Source organism: Sycon ciliatum, chromosome 4 (genome assembly GCF_964019385.1).
Source record: "Sycon ciliatum chromosome 4, ocSycCili1.1, whole genome shotgun sequence".
Classification (NCBI taxonomy): domain Eukaryota; kingdom Metazoa; phylum Porifera; class Calcarea; order Leucosolenida; family Sycettidae; genus Sycon; species Sycon ciliatum.
The window spans coordinates 4994733-5017588 of NC_088646.1; the positions used below are offsets into that span (position 1 = coordinate 4994733).

The 22856-nt window shown below is 48.3% G+C and overlaps 1 protein-coding gene and 1 long non-coding RNA gene across 2 annotated transcripts; both read left to right on the top strand.

Annotated features, from left to right (window-relative positions):
* Positions 1-10597: 10597 nt before the first annotated feature.
* LOC135813596 (uncharacterized) lies at positions 10598-11406 on the top strand. The gene is made up of 3 exons (XR_010553031.1): positions 10598-10692; positions 10778-10918; positions 11062-11406. It is a non-coding gene; the product is annotated as an uncharacterized LOC135813596 (long non-coding RNA).
* A 5514-nt stretch (positions 11407-16920) lies between these two features.
* On the top strand, positions 16921-21177 carry LOC135813376 (uncharacterized protein K02A2.6-like). Its single transcript, XM_065326474.1, has one exon. It carries the CDS (start codon positions 16921-16923, stop codon positions 21175-21177), a length of 4257 nt encoding a protein of 1418 aa, XP_065182546.1.
* Positions 21178-22856: the final 1679 nt, after the last annotated feature.

Below are 22856 nucleotides of genomic sequence, written 5' to 3' on the forward strand. Positions count from 1 at the left end.
TAAAATCCAATCATACCAAGTAATGCAAAGGTCATCAGTTGACCTTTTGGACTTTTCAACTCTTATCCAAAACCACCAAGAGGAAAAAAACCAGGATAATAATAATAATCTTTATTTCAGGATTACCCAAAGGCTAACGCCTATCTGGGGATGAAGAAGACGTCAGTTGTAGAAGCGTTTGTGGAGGAGTTGTTACATTATTCTCAGTAAATAGATATGGCTGATACATTCGGTGTAGACTTGGACGACCGGTCGTGGTCTCTCACCACGGGTCCTTTACTAATAGAAAGACGGACGCCAATAAGAACTGTTGTGGAGTTGGCAGATCAAAACGCGCAGCAAGAAATTTGGCACGTCGATGGTAGACTCCATCGGGAGGACGGACCAGCTCTTGTTGATAGTAGGGGAGTGTGCGCCTGGTGCTATGGAGGTCGCCTTCATCGCGTTAATGAACCTGCTTGGATAGGACGGGGTAGCATCGAGTACTACCTCAACGGCGTCTAGAGCCGGCGGTCCTGCAGTCAGTTATTGTGACGCCACATGCTGTATTCTACGGTGGTATCACCACGGAAGGCTCCACAGGGAGAATGCGCCAGCGGTGATACGCAGGGAAGGTAACAATCGTGTACGGGAGTGGTACCGATACAACCTTCGGCATAGGGAAGATGGACCTGCTTTCATCTCTCAGGAGGAGGAGGGTATCTATCAGTGGTACCTCAACGGGGTGTATTACGGTAGCCACCATCAAGACCAGGCAATACACCCCATGGAGCTGCAGTACATCAATGTAGTGCCTACTAAGGTAGACTCGTCAGCAATAAGTCACGAGCCCATCTGTGTGATTTGTCAGGATACCCTGGACCGTCCTCTATCCAAGTTGGAGCGCGGTCATGAATTTCACTTCCACTGTATCAAGGAGTGGATCAGTTCTGCCCCTAAGCCCTACTTGCCCAACCTGCCGCTACTCCATGACTGCTGAGAACTTGGTTGAGTTCTTGTAGTAATACATGACACAGTTGCATGTAGGCGACTACGAATGACCAGTCATGTGCTACTGATGGACACGAACACGCCACCCTAAATAGCCATGAGCGGCTATTTGGGCAAGGGCAACAAAGCACCTCGTGGGCGGCCAAGGTTGACACTAGCCACAAGTCTGGTCGCTCAGTTGAATAAGCTGGGTGTGCCCATGAAGACCATGGAAGCCCTTTCCAGGTGCCGGCAACAAGCAGAGGACAAGACAGACTGGAAGAAACTGTGCAGCTCGACACTCGAGGACAAATCAGTATCAACAGCTTCTACACCTTGCTGATGATGCTCACAAGACAGAAGTGGGAAAAACCACTGAATTTCTTTATTTAGTGCTCAACTACGCGAAATGTGTTATTATTATTATACATGTTCAATTGTACACAGTCTGGCTGACTGCCATTCTCTACCACACATTACCGGACACTGTTGTGGTTGTCGTCGCTATCGTCGTCGTTGTTGATGTTGTTGTTGGTTGTTCTCGTCGTTATCGTCGTCGTTGTTGATGTTGTTGTTGGCTGTTGCTGTCGGTTGTTGTCGGTTGTTGTCGTTTGCTGTTGGTTGTTGTTGGTTATTGTCGGTTGTTGTCGGTTGTTGTTGGTTGTTGTTGGTTGTTGTTGGTTGTTGTTGGTTGTTGTTGAGTGTTGTTGTTGGTTGTTGTTGATTGTTGTCGGTTGTTGGGTGTTGTTGTCGGTTGTTGGGTGTTGTTGTTGGCTGTTGGGTGTTGTTGTTGTCGGTTGTTGGGTGCTGTTGTTGGTTGTTGTTGGTTGTTGTTGGTTGTTGCCGGATGTTGTCGGTTGTTGTTGGTTGTTGTTGGTTGTTGTTGTCGGTTGTTGTCGGTTGTTGTCGGTTGTTGTTGGTTGCTGTTGGTTGTTGTTGGTTGTTGTTGGTTGTTGTTGAGTGTTGTTGTTGGTTGTTGTTGATTGTTGTCGGTTGTTGGGTGTTTTTGTCGGTTGTTGGGTGTTGTTGTTGGTTGTTGGGTGTTGTTGTTGTCGGTTGTTGGGTGTTGTTGTTGGTTGTTGTTGGTTGTTGTTGGTTGTGCCGGATGTTGTCGGTTGTTGTTGGTTGTTGTTGTCGGTTGTTGTCGGTTGTTGTCGATTGTTGTTGGTTGTTGTTGGTTGTTGTTGGTTGTTGTTGGTTGTTGTTGGCTGTTGTTGGTTGTTGTTGTCGGTTGTTGTTGGTTGTTGTTGGTAGTTGTTGTCGGTTGCTGTCGGTTGTTGTCGGTTGTTGTCGGTTGTTGTTGTTTGTTGTTGTTTGTTGTTGGTTGTTGTTGGTTGTTGTTGGTTGTTGTTGGCTGTTGTTGTTTGTTGTTGGTTGTTGTTGTCGGTTGTTGTCGGTTGTTGGGTGTTGTTGTTGGTTATTGTCGGTTGTTGTCGGTTGTTGTCGGTTGTTGTCGGTTGTTGTGTTTTAACCCTTTGCGGTGCATCAGTCATTAACGACTGATATTGTGTACATACCTTAAAACTGTCGTAACTCCATCGATTTTAGTCCTGTTGCAAATATCGAAATATGTAGATTAATCGTTATTTTGTTCATTATCCAGGAGGATGTTGCTATGATTCAGTACCATTTTTTCGCATAATGAGACAAGTTTGTGTAACGTTAGTGTGACGTGGGTATGCTGATTGGATGCGAGGTGGTGAGAGTATGCTGATTGGCCGATAACAATTAGTGGAAGGGATAAAGTAATGCGCTGCTTGTGCAGCGTAACCAAACACATGGTCTGTGGGAAACACCCTAGTAAAATAAATAAAATAATAATAACATGAATTGCCACCGGCACTTGAGAGACTCGAGCCCCGCCACCTTGTTCAAATCGGACTTGGTAGCTTCGTATTGGAACTTAATCTTCTTCTTTTTGAGGTATGACCGTACAAAACGCGCTTGGAGTTTTCATTTATTTTATTTTTTTTATTTTTTTTTTCATTGCAACTTTTTTAGCAGATGTCCACTCGTGAAACAACGGTGAATCTGGAACGAATAAATGGTCCATGCCAAAGGCATGACGAGTCTCGAAGTCTTCACATCCATGATGGAACCTTGTCATGATTGACGCATTCCTTGATGGTGCGCACATGAAATCAACCTGGCTCATCTTTTCCAATTCCATTCTTTTCACATCCTGCAACCCATACCCTACTAGTATCAGTGGGGATGCTAGAATCAGAAGAGGCAAGGCAGCACTCTTCCGTGGATGTATTACTCGACACAACACCACCCATACTTGTTTTCTAGAAGTTTTGAATATAATGATAATATATTGCAGTAGGAAGTAGTATACAGTCAAATAGGATAGGATAAGAATGAATGATCAGCTGTCTGATAAAGAATGCAGTTCATTAAAGACTTATTGGAAGCTCTCTACCAGCTGATCGTCTTGTTGAACGGCGACACTGCATAATGATATGAAGCTCTCAGTTAGCTGTTTCAGTTCCGTGGTAGAAAGTGTCATGTGCGCGTCCAGAGCACGATGAAAACATCTGGGCTCCACGTGGATGCAGACGATTGGAGCAACAGTAAGACGTACCTTCAACGCCTGCTCGTCAATGTCGAGGGAGACTGCCCCGGGGTAGATGAAAACATCTTGTTCCACATCCAGTTCGAACGAGCTGGTCGGGACTAGCTTGCTTTCACCGTTGATGTACACCCGACATTGACCGTCGGACGAACGTGATGGGTAGAAGTTGGTCTTGATCTTCTCCACACGTCCTCTTCGGAGAGTGTCACGGAGCGATGGACAAGTCTTGATCAAGTTCGTAATGATGAACTCAGTGGACTCATTCAGTTCGATGTAAACCTGTCCTTGAGCATCTTTGCGAGCTGTTGCCGTACTACCACAGGCTGGTAGAGCTCCTGAAGGGAAGTACATCTTATAACCAGGCTTGTAGAAGGATCTACCTGATGACTTGTAGGACAGTTGCATGTCCTCCTGAAACCCATCCACCACAATCTCTTTGTGGAGCTTGGTAGGAGCAGGTGGCACATAGCGACGCTTAGCCGGTACTGCGTTCGAAGAGAGCACAACTTGAGGAGGGTCAGCAGGAAGAGCGGAATTCTTCCTCACCCATCGCTCGTATAGGGAATCCATCTTCCAGGAAGCGAAGGCAGAACAACTCATCAGCACTGTATTCGATGAACGAATGACTCAACTACAGGACAACCATCTGTATTTATACAAGTCAGAGACGGGGGCGGATTGAAATGTTAAAAATATGTGTCAGCTAGATCAACCAATCACCATCAAGCCCGACACAAACATTTGCCCAATCAGCATTGAGCCCGCCAAAAACATTTGACCAACCAGCATCAAACTCGCCAAAAACATTTTGTCCAGTCAGCGGCATGCCCACCAAATAATTATCTCATCTTAAAGATTCCTTACATGATACAGCCACTTTAGTGAACTGATACAGTATGGAAATAATATCAAAGTCAAACGTGTGCAAGTTCTGAATCACGTGATCAAGTGAATAGGTTTCCCAACAATAGGCATCAATCAATGATGTCATAAGAGATGTATCAGATGGAGATAAAATCAGCAAATTCGTACGCAACGTGGACAGTTGAGATGATGACACCATCCTGGTCGACTCCATGAGATGCAGTACATATAGGAGTGGAAAATGCTGAGGAAGAGGTTTCATGATTCGACTGAACCTCAACCATGATACATTGCTACGAGGTAAGTAGGAACGCAGTTTACGTAGTACATCCACATTCGTATCGTATACTATGCAGGATAATGCTATAGCATAGTTTAAACTCTTGTACAAACAGGATTTTGTCATCGCAAGTAACTGCTCCCGAAGAGGGTGTACGCAAAGCTGATCGGATGAGAGTTCAGTTTTCGAAAGAAAATGCAAAAGATGACGATCCACACCGCATAACCGCTCATGTACAGCGTAACGCTTCTTCATCAAACTACATCTCCTATGCACATCATCTTCAGGGAAGTAAATCACCGCCATGACAAGTCCACACGAAGAACACACGTATCTTCCTTCATGTAAAACATGATCAAGATGTTGACACTGTTTTTCCTCCCCGTATTGCTCTTTTTCTTCTTCTTTCTTCTTAAATTCAGAATCCATCTTCACTCCTCACCAACATCCTCATTATGACACTATATCCAGCATGATATCTACTTTATATAACCAATCCTATCCGGGGGCAATTATCAGGTACAACCATTGGGGTAGATGACCTCATACCCTCGCCAACACGTCGACCCCAATGGTTGTACCTGATAATTGCCCCGGATAGGATTGGTTATATAAAGTAGATATCATGCTGGATATAGTGTCATAATGAGGATGTTGGTGAGGAGTGAAGATGGATTCTGAATTTAAGAAGAAAGAAGAAGAAAAAGAGCAATACGGGGAGGAAAAACAGTGTCAACATCTTGATCATATTTTACATGAAGGAAGATACGTGTGTTCTTCGTGTGGACTTGTCATGGCGGTGATTTACTTCCCTGAAGATGATGTGCATAGGAGATGTAGTTTGATGAAGAAGCGTTACGCTGTACATGAGCGGTTATGCGGTGTGGATCGTCATCTTTTGCATTTTCTTTCGAAAACTGAACTCTTATCCGATCAGCTTTGCGTACACCCTCTTCGGGAGCAGTTACTTGCGATGAAAAAATCCTGTTTGTACAAGAGTTTAAACTATGCTATAGCATTATCCTGCATAGTATACGATACGAATGTGGATGTACTACGTAAACTGCGTTCCTACTTACCTCGGAGCAATGTATCATGGTTGAGGTTCAGTCGAATCATGAAACCTCTTCCTCAGCATTTTCCACTCCTATATGTACTGCATCTCATGGAGTCGACCAGGATGGTGTCATCATCTCAACTGTCCACGTTGCGTACGAATTTGCTGATTTTATCTCCATCTGATACATCTCTTATGACATCATTGATTGATGCCTATTGTTGGGAAACCTATTCACTTGATCACGTGATTCAGAACTTGCACACGTTTGACTTTGATCTTATTTCCATACTGTATCAGTTCACTAAAGTGGCTGTATCATGTAAGGAATCTTTAAGATGAGATAATTATTTGGTGGGCATGCCGCTGACTGGACAAAATGTTTTTGGCGAGTTTGATGCTGGTTGGTCAAATGTTTTTGGCGGGCTCAATGCTGATTGGGCAAATGTTTGTGTCGGGCTTGATGGTGATTGGTTGATCTAGCTGACACATATTTTTAACATTTCAATCCGCCCCCGTCTCTGACTTGTATAAATACAGATGGTTGTCCTGTAGTTGAGTCATTCGTTCATCGAATACAGTGCTGATGAGTTGTTCTGCCTTCGCTTCCTGGAAGATGGATTCCCTATACGAGCGATGGGTGAGGAAGAATTCCGCTCTTCCTGCTGACCCTCCTCAAGTTGTGCTCTCTTCGAACGCAGTACCGGCTAAGCGTCGCTATGTGCCACCTGCTCCTACCAAGCTCCACAAAGAGATTGTGGTGGATGGGTTTCAGGAGGACATACAACTGTCCTACAAGTCATCAGGTAGATCCTTCTACAAGCCTGGTTATAAGATGTACTTCCCTTCAGGAGCTCTACCAGCCTGTGGTAGTACGGCAACAGCTCGCAAAGATGCTCAAGGACAGGTTTACATCGAACTGAATGAGTCCACTGAGTTCATCATTACGAACTTGATCAAGACTTGTCCATCGCTCCGTGACACTCTCCGAAGAGGACGTGTGGAGAAGATCAAGACCAACTTCTACCCATCACGTTCGTCCGACGGTCAATGTCGGGTGTACATCAACGGTGAAAGCAAGCTAGTCCCGACCAGCTCGTTCGAACTGGATGTGGAACAAGATGTTTTCATCTACCCCGGGGCAGTCTCCCTCGACATTGACGAGCAGGCGTTGAAGGTACGTCTTACTGTTGCTCCAATCGTCTGCATCCACGTGGAGCCCAGATGTTTTCATCGTGCTCTGGACGCGCACATGACACTTTCTACCACGGAACTGAAACAGCTAACTGAGAGCTTCATATCATTATGCAGTGTCGCCGTTCAACAAGACGATCAGCTGGTAGAGAGCTTCCAATAAGTCTTTAATGAACTGCATTCTTTATCAGACAGCTGATCATTCATTCTTATCCTATCCTATTTGACTGTATACTACTTCCTACTGCAATATATTATCATTATATTCAAAACTTCTAGAAAACAAGTATGGGTGGTGTTGTGTCGAGTAATACATCCACGGAAGAGTGCTGCCTTGCCTCTTCTGATTCTAGCATCCCCACTGATACTAGTAGGGTATGGGTTGCAGGATGTGAAAAGAATGGAATTGGAAAAGATGAGCCAGGTTGATTTCATGTGCGCACCATCAAGGAATGCGTCAATCATGACAAGGTTCCATCATGAATGTGAAGACTTCGAGACTCGTCATGCCTTTGGCATGGACCATTTATTCGTTCCAGATTCACCGTTGTTTCACGAGTGGACATCTGCTAAAAAAGTTGCAATGAAAAAAAAAATAAAAAAAAATAAAATAAATGAAAACTCCAAGCGCGTTTTGTACGGTCATACCTCAAAAAGAAGAAGATTAAGTTCCAATACGAAGCTACCAAGTCCGATTTGAACAAGGTGGCGGGGCTCGAGTCTCTCAAGTGCCGGTGGCAATTCATGTTATTATTATTTTATTAATTTTATTTTACTAGGGTGTTTCCCACAGACCATGTGTTTGGTTACGCTGCACAAGCAGCGCATTACTTTATCCCTTCCACTAATTGTTATCGGCCAATCAGCATACTCTCACCACCTCGCATCCAATCAGCATACCCACGTCACACTAACGTTACACAAACTTGTCTCATTATGCGAAAAAATGGTACTGAATCATAGCAACATCCTCCTGGATAATGAACAAAATAACGATTAATCTACATATTTCGATATTTGCAACAGGACTAAAATCGATGGAGTTACGACAGTTTTACGGTATGTACACAATATCAGTCGTTAATGACTGATGCACCGCAAAGGGTTAAAACACAACAACCGACAACAACCGACAACAACCGACAACAACCGACAATAACCAACAACAACACCCAACAACCGACAACAACCGACAACAACAACCAACAACAAACAACAACAGCCAACAACAACCAACAACAACCAACAACAACCAACAACAAACAACAACAACCGACAACAACCGACAACAACCGACAGCAACCGACAACAACTACCAACAACAACCAACAACAACCGACAACAACAACCAACAACAGCCAACAACAACCAACAACAACCAACAACAACCAACAACAACCAACAACAATCGACAACAACCGACAACAACCGACAACAACAACCAACAACAACCGACAACATCCGGCACAACCAACAACAACCAACAACAACCAACAACAACACCCAACAACCGACAACAACAACACCCAACAACCAACAACAACACCCAACAACCGACAAAAACACCCAACAACCGACAACAATCAACAACAACCAACAACAACACTCAACAACAACCAACAACAACCAACAACAACCAACAGCAACCAACAACAACCGACAACAACCGACAACAACCGACAACAACAACCAACAACAACCAACAACAACTGACAACATCCGGCAACAACCAACAACAACCAACAACAACCAACAACAGCACCCAACAACCGACAACAACAACACCCAACAGCCAACAACAACACCCAACAACCGACAACAACACCCAACAACCGACAACAATCAACAACAACCAACAACAACACTCAACAACAACCAACAACAACCAACAACAACCAACAACAACCAACAACAACCGACAACAACCGACAATAACCAACAACAACCAACAGCAAACGACAACAACCGACAACAACCGACAGCAACAGCCAACAACAACATCAACAACGACGACGATAACGACGAGAACAACCAACAACAACATCAACAACGACGACGATAGCGACGACAACCACAACAGTGTCCGGTAATGTGTGGTAGAGAATGGCAGTCAGCCAGACTGTGTACAATTGAACATGTATAATAATAATAATAACACATTTCGCGTAGTTGAGCACTAAATAAAGAAATTCAGTGGTTTTTCCCACTTCTGTCTTGTGAGCATCATCAGCAAGGTGTAGAAGCTGTTGATACTGATTTGTCCTCGAGTGTCGAGCTGCACAGTTTCTTCCAGTCTGTCTTGTCCTCTGCTTGTTGCCGGCACCTGGAAAGGGCTTCCATGGTCTTCATGGGCACACCCAGCTTATTCAACTGAGCGACCAGACTTGTGGCTAGTGTCAACCTTGGCCGCCCACGAGGTGCTTTGTTGCCCTTGCCCAAATAGCCGCTCATGGCTATTTAGGGTGGCGTGTTCGTGTCCATCAGTAGCACATGACTGGTCATTCGTAGTCGCCTACATGCAACTGTGTCATGTATTACTACAAGAACTCAACCAAGTTCTCAGCAGTCATGGAGTAGCGGCAGGTTGGGCAAGTAGGGCTTAGGGGCAGAACTGATCCACTCCTTGATACAGTGGAAGTGAAATTCATGACCGCGCTCCAACTTGGATAGAGGACGGTCCAGGGTATCCTGACAAATCACACAGATGGGCTCGTGACTTATTGCTGACGAGTCTACCTTAGTAGGCACTACATTGATGTACTGCAGCTCCATGGGGTGTATTGCCTGGTCTTGATGGTGGCTACCGTAATACACCCCGTTGAGGTACCACTGATAGATACCCTCCTCCTCCTGAGAGATGAAAGCAGGTCCATCTTCCCTATGCCGAAGGTTGTATCGGTACCACTCCCGTACACGATTGTTACCTTCCCTGCGTATCACCGCTGGCGCATTCTCCCTGTGGAGCCTTCCGTGGTGATACCACCGTAGAATACAGCATGTGGCGTCACAATAACTGACTGCAGGACCGCCGGCTCTAGACGCCGTTGAGGTAGTACTCGATGCTACCCCGTCCTATCCAAGCAGGTTCATTAACGCGATGAAGGCGACCTCCATAGCACCAGGCGCACACTCCCCTACTATCAACAAGAGCTGGTCCGTCCTCCCGATGGAGTCTACCATCGACGTGCCAAATTTCTTGCTGCGCGTTTTGATCTGCCAACTCCACAACAGTTCTTATTGGCGTCCGTCTTTCTATTAGTAAAGGACCCGTGGTGAGAGACCACGACCGGTCGTCCAAGTCTACACCGAATGTATCAGCCATATCTATTTACTGAGAATAATGTAACAACTCCTCCACAAACGCTTCTACAACTGACGTCTTCTTCATCCCCAGATAGGCGTTAGCCTTTGGGTAATCCTGAAATAAAGATTATTATTATTATCCTGGTTTTTTTTCCTCTTGGTGGTTTTGGATAAGAGTTGAAAAGTCCAAAAGGTCAACTGATGACCTTTGCATTACTTGGTATGATTGGATTTTAGCGGATGATGTCGTTATGCAGCTGGAGAGCGAATTCGACAGGAAGAAGGTAAATGCCTTGCTTTGCGGTTCACACCTTCACTTCAGTATCATTACAGTATGGCTTTCACATGTCACTGCGGTGTGGAACTTACAGGGGTTATACCCCTGTTTCAGCACCTGAGGCGGTGCGTCAAGCGCCGCCTCTTTCTTATAATATATTGTGACAAATGGTAAGTGTGCAGTACTCCTAGCTCTCTCCCCCAACAAAAGAGCTCTATGACACTGTGCTTTCTGCGGTTTCTTTCGTTTTTACAGTGGAGAAAGGCTGGTGGGAGGCCAGGCCGTGGCCGCACACCTGGCGGGTGCGGCCCATCGAGCCCGTTACTGGGAGGGCCGGCAAGTCGGGCTGCTGTTGCAGTCCGACTACCGGGACGCCATGGAGCGTATCCGGACCCTGTAAGTAAGCACTGCTCTGTCTACATGTATACTTATCCCCCTCGTTATAGCGATACTTACTTGTTTCGTATCCTCTTGTCTTACCCTGCTTCCGTATTCGTGACACTAATAGTGTTTGTGTGCGCTCATGCTTGGTTTTACAGATGATGATGATGTATGAAGGTCTGGAGCTAGCTGCCGTCTTCGGGATGTGCCATTTGTTTTCAAAATTATTTGTAAGTACTTGTAACAGCTACTAACAGGCGTAGTGTAGTAACTGTGTATGCAGTGTAGTAACAGTGTGTAGTGTTTTGTGATGGTCCTGTGCTATAGCAGTCGTAATGTGTTTTGTGATGGTCCTGTGCTATAGCGGTCGTAATGTGTTGGGCTACTGAAGTACACTGCATGAAGGGATATGTGTGGGTGCTTCGACATATTCTCGTGCTTCCTAAATCCTAGATACGTGTATAGCACTATAACCTAGATGTGTGTGCGCGCGCGTGTGTGTGTGTGTGTGTGTGTGTGTCCGCGCATGCGTGCGTGTGCGTGCATTGTGTTCTCTTCTACAGACTCATCTAAGTCCATTTAAATAAAAGTGCATTATAGTAAACAGTATTGTGTTTTGTTACAGTGAATATGTGGGGAATGGTGGATATGCCTGAGTGTGACTGGATACCCGCGGGTTGTGACTCTTTGCTGGTCACTCTGGATTCTCCAGTATAGATTCGATGCAGTGCAGAGGGGATTTGCGGTGCGTAGCAACACTGCTTCACTGTGACACCCCTTCAATAATAATTATTGTTTTAATGCATGATACTCCGGGCGTAGCCGGTTGATTCTAACTGTATCCTGATCAAAATAGAAATTTGCATCTAATGGACCTGCATGGACAGTAGGCATTTCCCTAATCGGCCGGGCGAAAAATTCGCCGAAAAACAGTGGTTTTGAAGAAATTACCCATCTTTTCGCCGAATTTTCAAAAATTCGCATGTTGAATTCCCCGAAAACCGATGCTTCAGTGCTTCAACAGGGTGTATGTAAATGTACATGACGTAATGGGAGCGGTGACTTCAAGTACTATGTTGAGCCGAATTCTGATCTTGGAGCTCAACGAGTGCATGGCACGTGAACTCACTTGTTTGCTGCACATCTACGAAGTGCGAATCAGGGAGTAGTATAATGACACATGTACTACTAGTACACCTTGTGTTGCACTGCGTCTTTTCCGCAGGGCCACTGAAAGTCACATGCTCCGCGTGCGTATGCGCGCATGCGCAATATGTCATTCGCTGCATGCAATGCACATCTATGTCGTGCGAATCAGGGAATAGTACGTATTTTACTACTCCCCGGTGCGAATGCACCGAACGTGCACAAGTGCACGTTCGCCACGGAAAAGAACCTTTATGGCACATTTATGGCATGCCAGGGGTCAAAGGTCAAACTCTGGGGGGTCCCGGGGCCAGACCAAGCACGACCGACACAGTGTGCCTTATTTGGCCCAAAGGTCAAAGGTCAAAAAGTGGGCCAGAACCCGCCCCGCACTTACTACTTCCCTCAAGTTTCAACCGGCCCTAGGACAACAAGAAGCTCTTTTAATGCTGCTATTGCAATATCTAAATTCCGGACGACTGACGGTGTCAATTCCTTTTCAAATCGTGCTGCCCTGTTCTTTAATTCTTTGCCTGTGGAGTGGCGCACCCAGCACCGCACTACATTTGCTAAGCACCTTCAGACCATGCTAAAAGACGCAGCGTCTTTTCAGAAGTATTTTGATCTTCTTTTCAGCAAACTCCCTCATTGATCTGCACCGCCTGTATTGTATAACTGTGTTTACTGCGTTCCTAGTTTAAATTCGTTTTTAAAAACATCTCTTTAATTCTTGCATTATCCCATTATGACCATGCTTAAAGACGCAGCGTCTTTTCAGAAGTATTTTGATCTTCTTTTCAGCAAACGGCCTCATTGATCTGCATCGCTTGTATTGTATACCTGTGTTTACTGCTTACTGCTTACTGCTGCTTTATTGTTCCAAGTATCAGTTTAGTTTAGTTTAAATATCTCTTATTATTATTATTTTTTCTCACCCCACACCCCTCTACTCTGTTATCGGCCCTCTTAAGAGTTGTGTTCATCACTGTTGAGGCTTCCGATGGAAAATAAAAGAATACTACTACACTACTACTACAACCATTTCACCGTACCGTACGCATGCTAGCTACCTTTATAGTATGCGTATCCATTTTCGTTGTCTCCTCCGCCAGGTTTTCTCTTGGACATGGCAGTTTATTTTAGTTGAGTTGTGGAATAAAACCCAACATGGCGCAGTGAACCTGCTTCGTTCTTGTCGTTCCAGTTTGATTCGTAGTAGTGCTTGCAACATCCTGTCATGTCGGACAGTTCATCCGATAGCCCTGTTCCCGCAGCACAACTGGACGCCAGCCAGCTGCTGACGATAATCCAGGCACAAATTCAAGCATCTGCACAACGTGACGCACAGCTGCAAACATTGTTGCAGACCATGTCGAACAGTCGAACAGCAGCCCCAGCCACTACAAGTACAACCAAACCCGTTTCTGTTGACCGCCCGATCCTGTTGGCGTCTGCCACGCTTGCTGATTACGCCTCGTGGTGTGAAGCTTGGTCGGATTATGCCCGATGTCAACTGCTTGCCTCCCAGCCAAGGGAGACCCGTATGGCAGCTTTTCGTCAGGCGCTGGACGAAGATCTCCGAAGATTCGTCCGGGAAGGCATCATTCCCATTCCTGATTCCCACGATGTTCTGGATGCCATGTACGAACTGAAAAAGTTCATTCGTAGGCAACGTAATCCGCTGCTGGATCGAATCGATTTTTACCGACGCTCCCAGCAGCCAGGCGAATCGTTTGATGCTTGGTACGCATCTCTGAGTGAACTGTTCCACGCATGTAACTTCTCTGAGTTGTCGATGTGCTCCACCTGCCCAGCTCGAGTGTGCAGTACCTGTAGTAGTGCCATACAATCTCTGTCTGACGACATATTACGCGACCGCGTTGTCACTGGGATAGTAGAGAGGTTTCGACCCGCGTGATTTGTGCTCTTACGTGAACGTCAATTTTTTGCGTCGACGCGAGCTCAGAAAGAGCTTTCGTTTCACGTTGCTTGTGAAGCACGTCGTGTCGCTGACGACAGGAGCGAAAACTGGGAGCGAAAACTTCAAAATGTGAAAAAAGTGATTTTTGGTGAGGCCGAAGTCGCACAAATATTATTTATAGCTAGTTTAGGCAAAATCGACAAATCGAGTCAATAATCCCAACCTGATAGCAAGGCTAAATTTGCAAAAACTCGCGTTCACGTCGAACGTGAGTTGACCTCAGCTCACGTCCTGAACGGGAGTTTCGACGCCAAAATTTGCCACACCGACGTGAAATTTCACGGTGTAGTGCAGAACAACGTGAAGCGAAACCTCTCTATTGTCTAACGACGTACGTCACAAACTGTTGCCTTGGCGACCAAGGACCTCACTCTGACCTCCTGTGTCGACCTCTGTCGGTCTGAGGAAGCCGCCAGCCACACCACATCGGGCATCCCTGGACAGGTTCCCCGGGGCAGTGCCGTGAATGCTATGAAATTGTCTTATCAGAAGAAGAAGAAGTCATCCAGCCAGGCTCCCAAGAAGCCCGATGCCGCAGCTAAAGCACCATCCAGCAGCAAGCCTCCTGGACCAGTGAACAAGTGCCACAACTGTGGACGCACTGCCCACACCAAGAGTGAATGCCCTGCTGCCGGACGGAAGTGCAACTGTTGCCAACGCATGGGACATTTATTGGCAATGTGCCCAGCTGCAAAGAAGACTGTCGGCCAACTGAAACTCCAACGGGCCATATCTTCGCGGGATTCTAGCACGATTGTGGTTGACACCCAGCTTGTGTCAGCATCCGAGCCGACAAGTTTGAGGTGGTTACCTGATACTGGAAGTGATGTAGACGCCATCGGCCTGGCACATTTGTCTACGCTTGGCGAATTTCCCGAGAATCTGCCAGCCGACCGGGATGTTGTCTGTACAGCTAATGGCTCAGCACTCACCAGTCTTGGCAAGTTAAACGCCACCCTCACACTAGGTTCTGCCACTCACTCCACTGTCGTACATGTCTATGATAGCTTGGATGAGGCATTGCTCTCACGAAACAGCCTGTCCGCCCTTAACCTGTTGCCTGCGGCATGGCCCTCGGTTTCGGTGCAGTCCCTCAGCGCAGACACTAGTGCGGTTGAACAGCTTCAACAACAACTCCTCGATGAGTTTGCCGACGTGTTTGACAGTTCATGTCTCAACCCTATGGATGGTCCTCCGATGGATATCAAGCTGAAACCTGATGCAGAGCCAAGTTGTGTTCGGAACGCACGATCCATCCCTTTTGCCTATCGGGACCAGATTAAGTCTCAGCTGGATGGCATGGTCGATGACAACATCATTGAGCCGGTTACTGAACCATCTGAGTGGTGTCACCCAATTGTTCTCGTGGAGAAGAAGGGCACCACCGAGATGCGTCTCACCGTTGACCTCCGCAAACTGAATGACCAAGTTTGCAGACCGACTCATCCTGCCCGCACACCTCATGACGCTGTCGCCGCCATTGGTCCGGCACGGTACTTCACGAAGCTTGATGCTAGACACGGCTACTGGCAGGTGCCACTGTCTGAGGATGCCCAGCCTCTGACCACATTTATTACGCCATGGGGACGGTACCGGTTCCTCCGAAACCCCCAAGGTCTCGTCTCTGCTGGGGATGTATTCAATTCCCGTACCGACTTCGCTTTCGACCGGCTTGTCAATTTCTCGAAAGTCGTCGATGATGGCCTGGTGTATGACACAGACCTGACAGCCCATTACACTCACGTCCGGGACGCTCTGCTCCGAGCCCGTCAACATGGCATCACCCTGAGTGTAAAGAAGTTTGTGTTCGGCGCACCGGAGGTTGACTACTGCGGCTACCGTATCAATGCTGACGGTTACACAGTTGACGGTGGCAAGACTGATGCCATCACTGATTTTCCCGTGCCAGTGAATCGCACTGATGTCCGCTCGTTCTTTGGTCTCATCAACCAATGCAGTGATTTCTCGCCCGAGATAGCCAAGCTCAGTGACCCGTTGCGTCCGCTGTTGAAATCCAGCACCGAGTTTCTCTGGGAGTCAACACATACCGATGCATTCAATGCCGTCAAGTCTGCGTTAGCCTCACCACCAGTGTTGTCTTTTTTTCAACCTGGTCGACCTCTCCGCCTGGAGACCGATGCATCCATTAAGAATGGCCTTGGCTATGTTCTGTGGCAGCAACAAGCTGATGCAACTTGGCGCATACTCCAGTGTGGCAGCCGCTTCCTGTCTGATGCAGAATCCAGATATGCTGTTATTGAGTCAGAGTGTTTAGCCGTCACCTGGGCAGTTCGCAAATGCTCATTATATCTCTCTGGCTCAGCGTTTGAAGTCGTAACTGATCACCGTCCGCTCGTTCCAATTCTGAACACCTACTACCTTGATCAGATTGAGAACCCTCGTCTCCAGCGGCTTGTGCTGAAACTTCGGCCCTATCAGTTGCACGCAAGTTGGCGCAAAGGCAGCGATCATGCATTCCCGGATGCTCTGTCTGGCCATCCAGTCCGTGATCCTGGTGTATCCATATATGTTCTGCCTGTTGTACGCATTGCCCTTTTGCACTCGCGTGTGTACGCATACTAGTACACACATGCATCACGGTTTTCTGCCTGTCCTTTGCTATGGACAAGAAGTCTTTTCTCTTTGTCTTCTGAAAGATAAGTCACAAACCCTACCTCGTGTGTTTGCGTTTGTTGACACAACATGGCGCAGTGAACATCTTACTTTACCTGTAGTCTTAGTATACTAGTAGTTCCATTGCAGTTGTAGAGTAGCCCACCTGTAATGTTGCTCTCTGCCCGTTTTCGTTTCGCTTCGAAAATTGTCCGTTTCGAAGTTCTAGAATTTTTTCGTAGCCTTGTAGTACGATATCGATAGTTGTGATTTCGCCATGGCGGATGGTGCTAAGTCACAGCCGGACATCAACCAACTGGTGCAGCTGATCCAAGCTCAAGTGCAAGCATCTGCCCAGCGCGATGCGCAGCTCCAAACTCTGTTGCAGTCAATGTCGCAAGGATCAGCAAGCAGCACGAGTGCACCTGCTTCGTCTGCTCCTGCTCCATCCACCAAGCTCGTCGCTGTGGATCGGCCCATATTGTTGTCGTCGGCGAATCTAGCTGAATTTGTGTCGTGGAGCGAGGCCTGGGAGGACTACTCCCGGTGTCAGCTGTTGTCAGCGCAGCCCCGCGAGACAAGGATGGCCGCGTTTAGGCAGGCCTTGGATGAGGACCTGAGACGTTTCGTGCGTGAAGGTGTGATTGTGGTGCCAAACACCCATGACGTCCCGGAGGCCATGGTTGAACTACGCAAGTTCATCCGGCGCCAGCGCAACCCCCTGCTGGACAGGATTGAATTTTACCGCCGTGCCCAGCAACCTGGAGAGACGTTCGACGCGTGGTACACATCCCTGAGGGAGTTGTTTCATGCGTGCAACTTCGCCGGGTTGGATGTCTGTTCGACATGCTCAGGGCGTATGTGTCAAACATGCCAGCAGTCGCTCCAGGCTAACACGGATGAAATTCTGCGAGACCGCATTGTTACCGGCATCTTGCAGGATGACGTTCGACACAAGCTGCTGGCAATGAAGGATCTAACCCTGGCAACCTGCGTCGACCTATGCCGCGCCGAGGAGGCTGCCAGTCAAACCTCGTCACGTATCCCCAGTCAGGCCACTGGAGACGCGTCTGTGAGTGCCGTTCGTTCCAGCTATAAGAAGCAGAAAGGAATGGCATCCAAGCAAGCTCGAGCACCCGCAGCCAAAGATTCCAAGTCTGGCAGCAAGCCCTCGCCGGACAAGTGTCCCAACTGTGGCCGCACCGCTCATAGCAAGCGACCCTGCCCTGCTGCGGATCGCAAATGCAACGGCTGCCAACGCACCGGTCACTTCTTATCCATGTGTCCGTCTGCTTCTAAGAGGACTGTCGGTCAGCTGAAGCTGCAACGTGCCGCGTCCTCCCGTGAAGGGGCTACCATAGCCGTCAACACGCAGCTCGTGTCTGCGGACAAGCCAACCAGTTTGCGCTGGCTTCCTGACACCGGCAGCGACATCAACGCTATTGGCCCTGCACACCTCGAGCTCCTCGGAGACTTTATTGAGAATCTGCCTACCGACAAGGATGTTGTGCGCACCGCTGATGGTGCACCCTTGACCAGTCTTGGCAAGATCCAGGCGACCTTGACGCTCGATTCCGTCACACACGACACCACACTGCACGTGTACAAAGGCCTGGATGAGGCACTGCTATCCCGCCAAAGCCTCTGTGCCTTGAATCTGTTGCCTGCTTCTTGGCCCTCCGTGTTTGTCCGTTCTGCCCATACTGAACCCAACACTGCCCAGCAGCTCCAACAGCAGCTTCTGGAAGAGTTTGCCGACGTTTTCGACAGCTCACAGCTTCCACCAATGGATGGTCCGCCCATGGACATTCAGTTGCAACCAGGTGCAGAACCCAGCTGCGTCCGCACTGCTCGCACCATACCGTTTGCCTACCGGGATCAGATAAAGTCCCAACTGGACAGTATGGTCGATGATCGCATTATCGAGCCAGTCACAGAACCCTCTGCGTGGTGCCATCCGATCGTTCTCGTTGAGAAGAAGGGCACTACTGAGATGCGACTGACTGTGGACCTTCGAAAGCTGAATGATCAGGTACGCAGACCCACCCATCCTGCTCGTACACCACATGACGCAGTGGCAGCCATCGGCAAAGCCCGCTACTTCACAAAGCTCGACGCCCGACATGGCTATTGGCAAGTCCCGCTGTCCGACGATGCCAAGCCGCTCACCACCTTTATCACACCGTGGGGGCGGTACCAGTTTCTTCGCAACCCACAGGGCCTTGTCTCGGCTGGTGATGTATTCAACTCCCGTACCGACGCAGTGTTTGATCGCCTCACCAACTTCGTAAAAGTGGTTGACGATGGTCTTGTGTACGATACGGAACTGACGACTCATTTCACCCACGTTCGTGACGCTCTGCTCCGCGCCCGTCAGCACGGCATTACCCTGAGCGCTAAGAAATTCGTCTTCGGCGTCCCAGAAGTCGACTACTGTGGCTACCACATCAACACGGATGGTTACACCGTTGACAGTGACAAGACGGCAGCCATCACTGATTTCCCAGTACCCGTTAATCGCACTGACGTCCGCTCATTCTTCGGGCTAATCAACCAGTGTAGTGATTTCTCGCCCCGTATCGCACAGCTCAGCGACCCGCTTCGCCCGTTGCTGAAGTCCACGAATGTGTTCCTGTGGGAGTCGGCACACACTGACGCGTTTAACGCCGTCAAAGCTGCCCTGGCTTCTCCCCCGATATTGTCGTTCTTTCAGCCTGGCCGACCGCTTCGGTTAGAAACTGATGCGTCCGTGAAGAACGGACTTGGTTATGTTTTGTGGCAGCAGCAGGGCGACACCTGGTGCATACTCCAATGTGGAAGCCGGTTCCTCTCTGATGCCGAGACGAGATACGCCGTCATTGAGCTTGAATGCCTTGCGGTTACCTGGGCAGTACGCAAGTGTTCGATCTATCTCTCAGGTGCTCGGTTCGAAGTTATTACCGACCACCGCCCGCTCATCCCTATTCTGAACTCCTACTACTTGGATCAGATAGAGAATCCCCGGCTACAGCGGCTCGTCCTGAAACTTCGGCCCTATCAGCTACACGCAACCTGGCGGAAAGGCACGGATCATGCTTTCCCTGACGCTCTGTCCCGCCATCCAGTCAGCGACCCCTGCCCTGACGATGAACTGGGTGAGAGTACTGCCTCTCAGGGCGCTGCTATCCGTGCGTGCATGCTTGATACGTCTGGTGGCCTGAAGTACCACGCGCTCCGCTCCGCCGCCCAGGCCGACGCTGACTACCAGTGCCTAGTTCAGTTCATCGTGTCTGGTTTCCCTGCTAAGAGGTCCCTCATGCCTGAGTCACTCCAGCCGTACTGGAATGGTCACGAGCACCTCTCTATTGACAGTGGTTTAGTGATGAAAGGACCCCGTCTCTTGATTCCCGTCGCTCTCCGGCAGCGTGTCTTGTCTGATCTACACGCATCCCATCAAGGATTGACGCGCACGAAGTCCCGTGCCCGGCAGATTGTATTCTGGCCACGATTGTCAGCCGACATCGAGCATGTTGTCCGCAGTTGTGACAAGTGCCGCCTGCACAGCGCCTCACAACCGAAGGAGCCACTCCGTGTGGACGATCGTGCTCCAGATCTGCCATTCCAGCATTCCAGCGCCGACCTGTTTGAGTGTGAAGGCCTGCAGTATCTGGTGTATGTGGACCGACTAACCAGCTGGCCCTGCGTTGCCAAGCTCGGACGCACTGCCTCCTCTGCAGACGTCATTCGGTCTCTTCGCCGCTGGTTTCCTGACATTGGTGTCCCCGAGGTACTTACCAGTGATGGTGGCCCTCAGTTCCAGTCCCATGTGTTCGCTAAGTTCTGTGATACCTGGCACATCCGTCATGCTAAATCCTCTCCCCATTATCCGCAGTCGAATGGGCTTGCCGAGAATGCCGTGAAAGCCATGAAGTCGCTAATTCACAAGACCACTAGTAATGGCGACCTCGACGTGGATTCCTTTCAACGTGCGTTGCTTGAGTGGAGGAATACCCCGAACGCCACTGGTCAGAGTCCAGCCCAAGCTCTCTACGGCCGGCCTCTGTCGTCTTTTGTGTTTGCCCACCATTCCAGCTTTGCTCCTGCATGGCAAACACACGCTAATGAAGTTGACCAGCGCTCATCACACTACCTGGAGTCGACTCAGCAGCATTACAACCGCTCTGCTCGGTCCCTTCCTCGTCTGTCTCTTGGAGCACATGTCGACATCCAGCATCCCCGGACCAAGTTGTGGTCAGCTCATGGCTCAATCGTAGCCATTGGTCAGCACCGGGACTACTTGGTGAAACTTCCAAGCGGCCGCATCTTTTGGCGCAACCGCCGTTTCCTCCGACCGAGAGTCTCTCCTACACCCCCGCCAGCTGCAGCCGTCCCTACTGTTTATGCTCCAGACGCGGCACAAGGCCAGACACCAGTTGCCTCTATTGCCCCTGGTGTACATGCCCCAGCACAGCCTGCACCACGCCGCAGTCATCGCCATCGGCAGCAGAATGTCCCGTTTAATGTGATATCCACACGCGGACAATCTTATGACTGATGACTTTGTCCTCATTCTGTTTCTGCTCTTCTGCCGGACCTATGCCTGTTGCTGTTACTTATGCACTTCATTGCTGCTGTGTGTTTTGTTTTTGTTTGTTTTGATCAGATAAATATGTCTTTTATCTCAGAAGGGGCGTGGTGTATCCATATATGTTCTGCCTGTTGTACGCATTGCCCTTTTGCACTCGCGTGTGTACGCATACTAGTACACACATGCATCACGGTTTTCTGCCTGTCCTTTGCTATGGACAAGAAGTCTTTTCTCTTTGTCTTCTGAAAGATAAGTCACAAACCCTACCTCGTGTGTTTGCGTTTGTTGACACAACAGATCCCTGTCCTGAAGACGAGCTTGGTGAAGACTCGTCATCTCAAGGCCCCGCCATCCGTGCTTGTCTACAAGAGAATTCTGGCAACTTGCGAACGACAGTATAGCAGACGAGGGGAGACATGACTATCCAGTATTATTCATCTACCCAGGTGAAAGACGTCCTTTCCCCCAACTTTACAAGAGCACAGCCATGAACGAATGATCTAGTATCGTTGCTCAGATATACATGCACCTCTACTCTGCAGGTAGAGCTGGCACACCCTATGTACGGTAGCATATGGACTGGGTTAGTGTAGGAGGCATGTCCAAGACCAGCTTGTGCAGGGTGGTGTAGTGAGCAATCCAGACTCCCACAAAAAACATCCAATTTTCTCAGGACACTTGAGCTTACAGACGGCGGCAAGATCGATCAACGGGGAGTGTAGACCACTAGATTTGTATTCAAAGTACGGGGTATTGCATTGAAGCTGCCTGTTCCCGCCAGACCACTTCCCGACGCATCACTTCACTTGACACGATCACAGTGCAAATCAGTCACGGACCATTTGCATTGGTCATACAGGTATCTCCTGCTACCTGCCTGATACTGCGGTTTGCGTTTGTCAATCAACGTCCACCGAGGAGGTGTGTTCAGTTCACGTTTCCAATTTATCAGTGCATTAATGTCAATATACATGTAGGTGCACAAAGACCAAGCGGATATACTGTACGATGTTGATGTGCACTTAGTAGCAGTATTACTATTAATTTTTACTAGTGCAATCCCCACAGACTGTAAGCAGGGAAGGCCTCTTTTTTTTGTACTCAAGGGTGCGTTCTTAAATCCTCTCGGAAAAGTTGGAGACTCTCCGAAAAGCTCGAGAGCTGTTCTTATATCCTCTCCGAATTTTAGGAGGCTCTCCAAAGCTCTCGAAGCTCTCCAAGCTTCAGAGGTGGTTGAAACTCGGAGATTCCCGCGGTTTCGGATCAGCGCATGCGAACTAGGCTAAAAGCCACGTGTTGATCATGAGTGTACGCATTTCCCTTTTCGCATACGCACAGCGCATACTATTTTCGTGGCACTCAAGATCACGGTCCCTTTGGCGCTCCATTTTGCTTGACATCTGCAAAATATCTCCGAATTCTTCGAGACCCGTTCTTGAAGAATCCCAGTTTCTTCGACTTCTCTTTTCTTCTTCTTCTAGAAGCTGGAGAATTTAAGAACGCACCCTTGGTTAAACCCGACACGAATGAAAAATGAGAAATGGAATAAAAACAATATTTGTAAAAAAATAAAAAATAAAAAATTCAATATCGAACACGAATAAAATAAGTCTTTTTACAGGGTACCCTCATCATCATCTGACTTT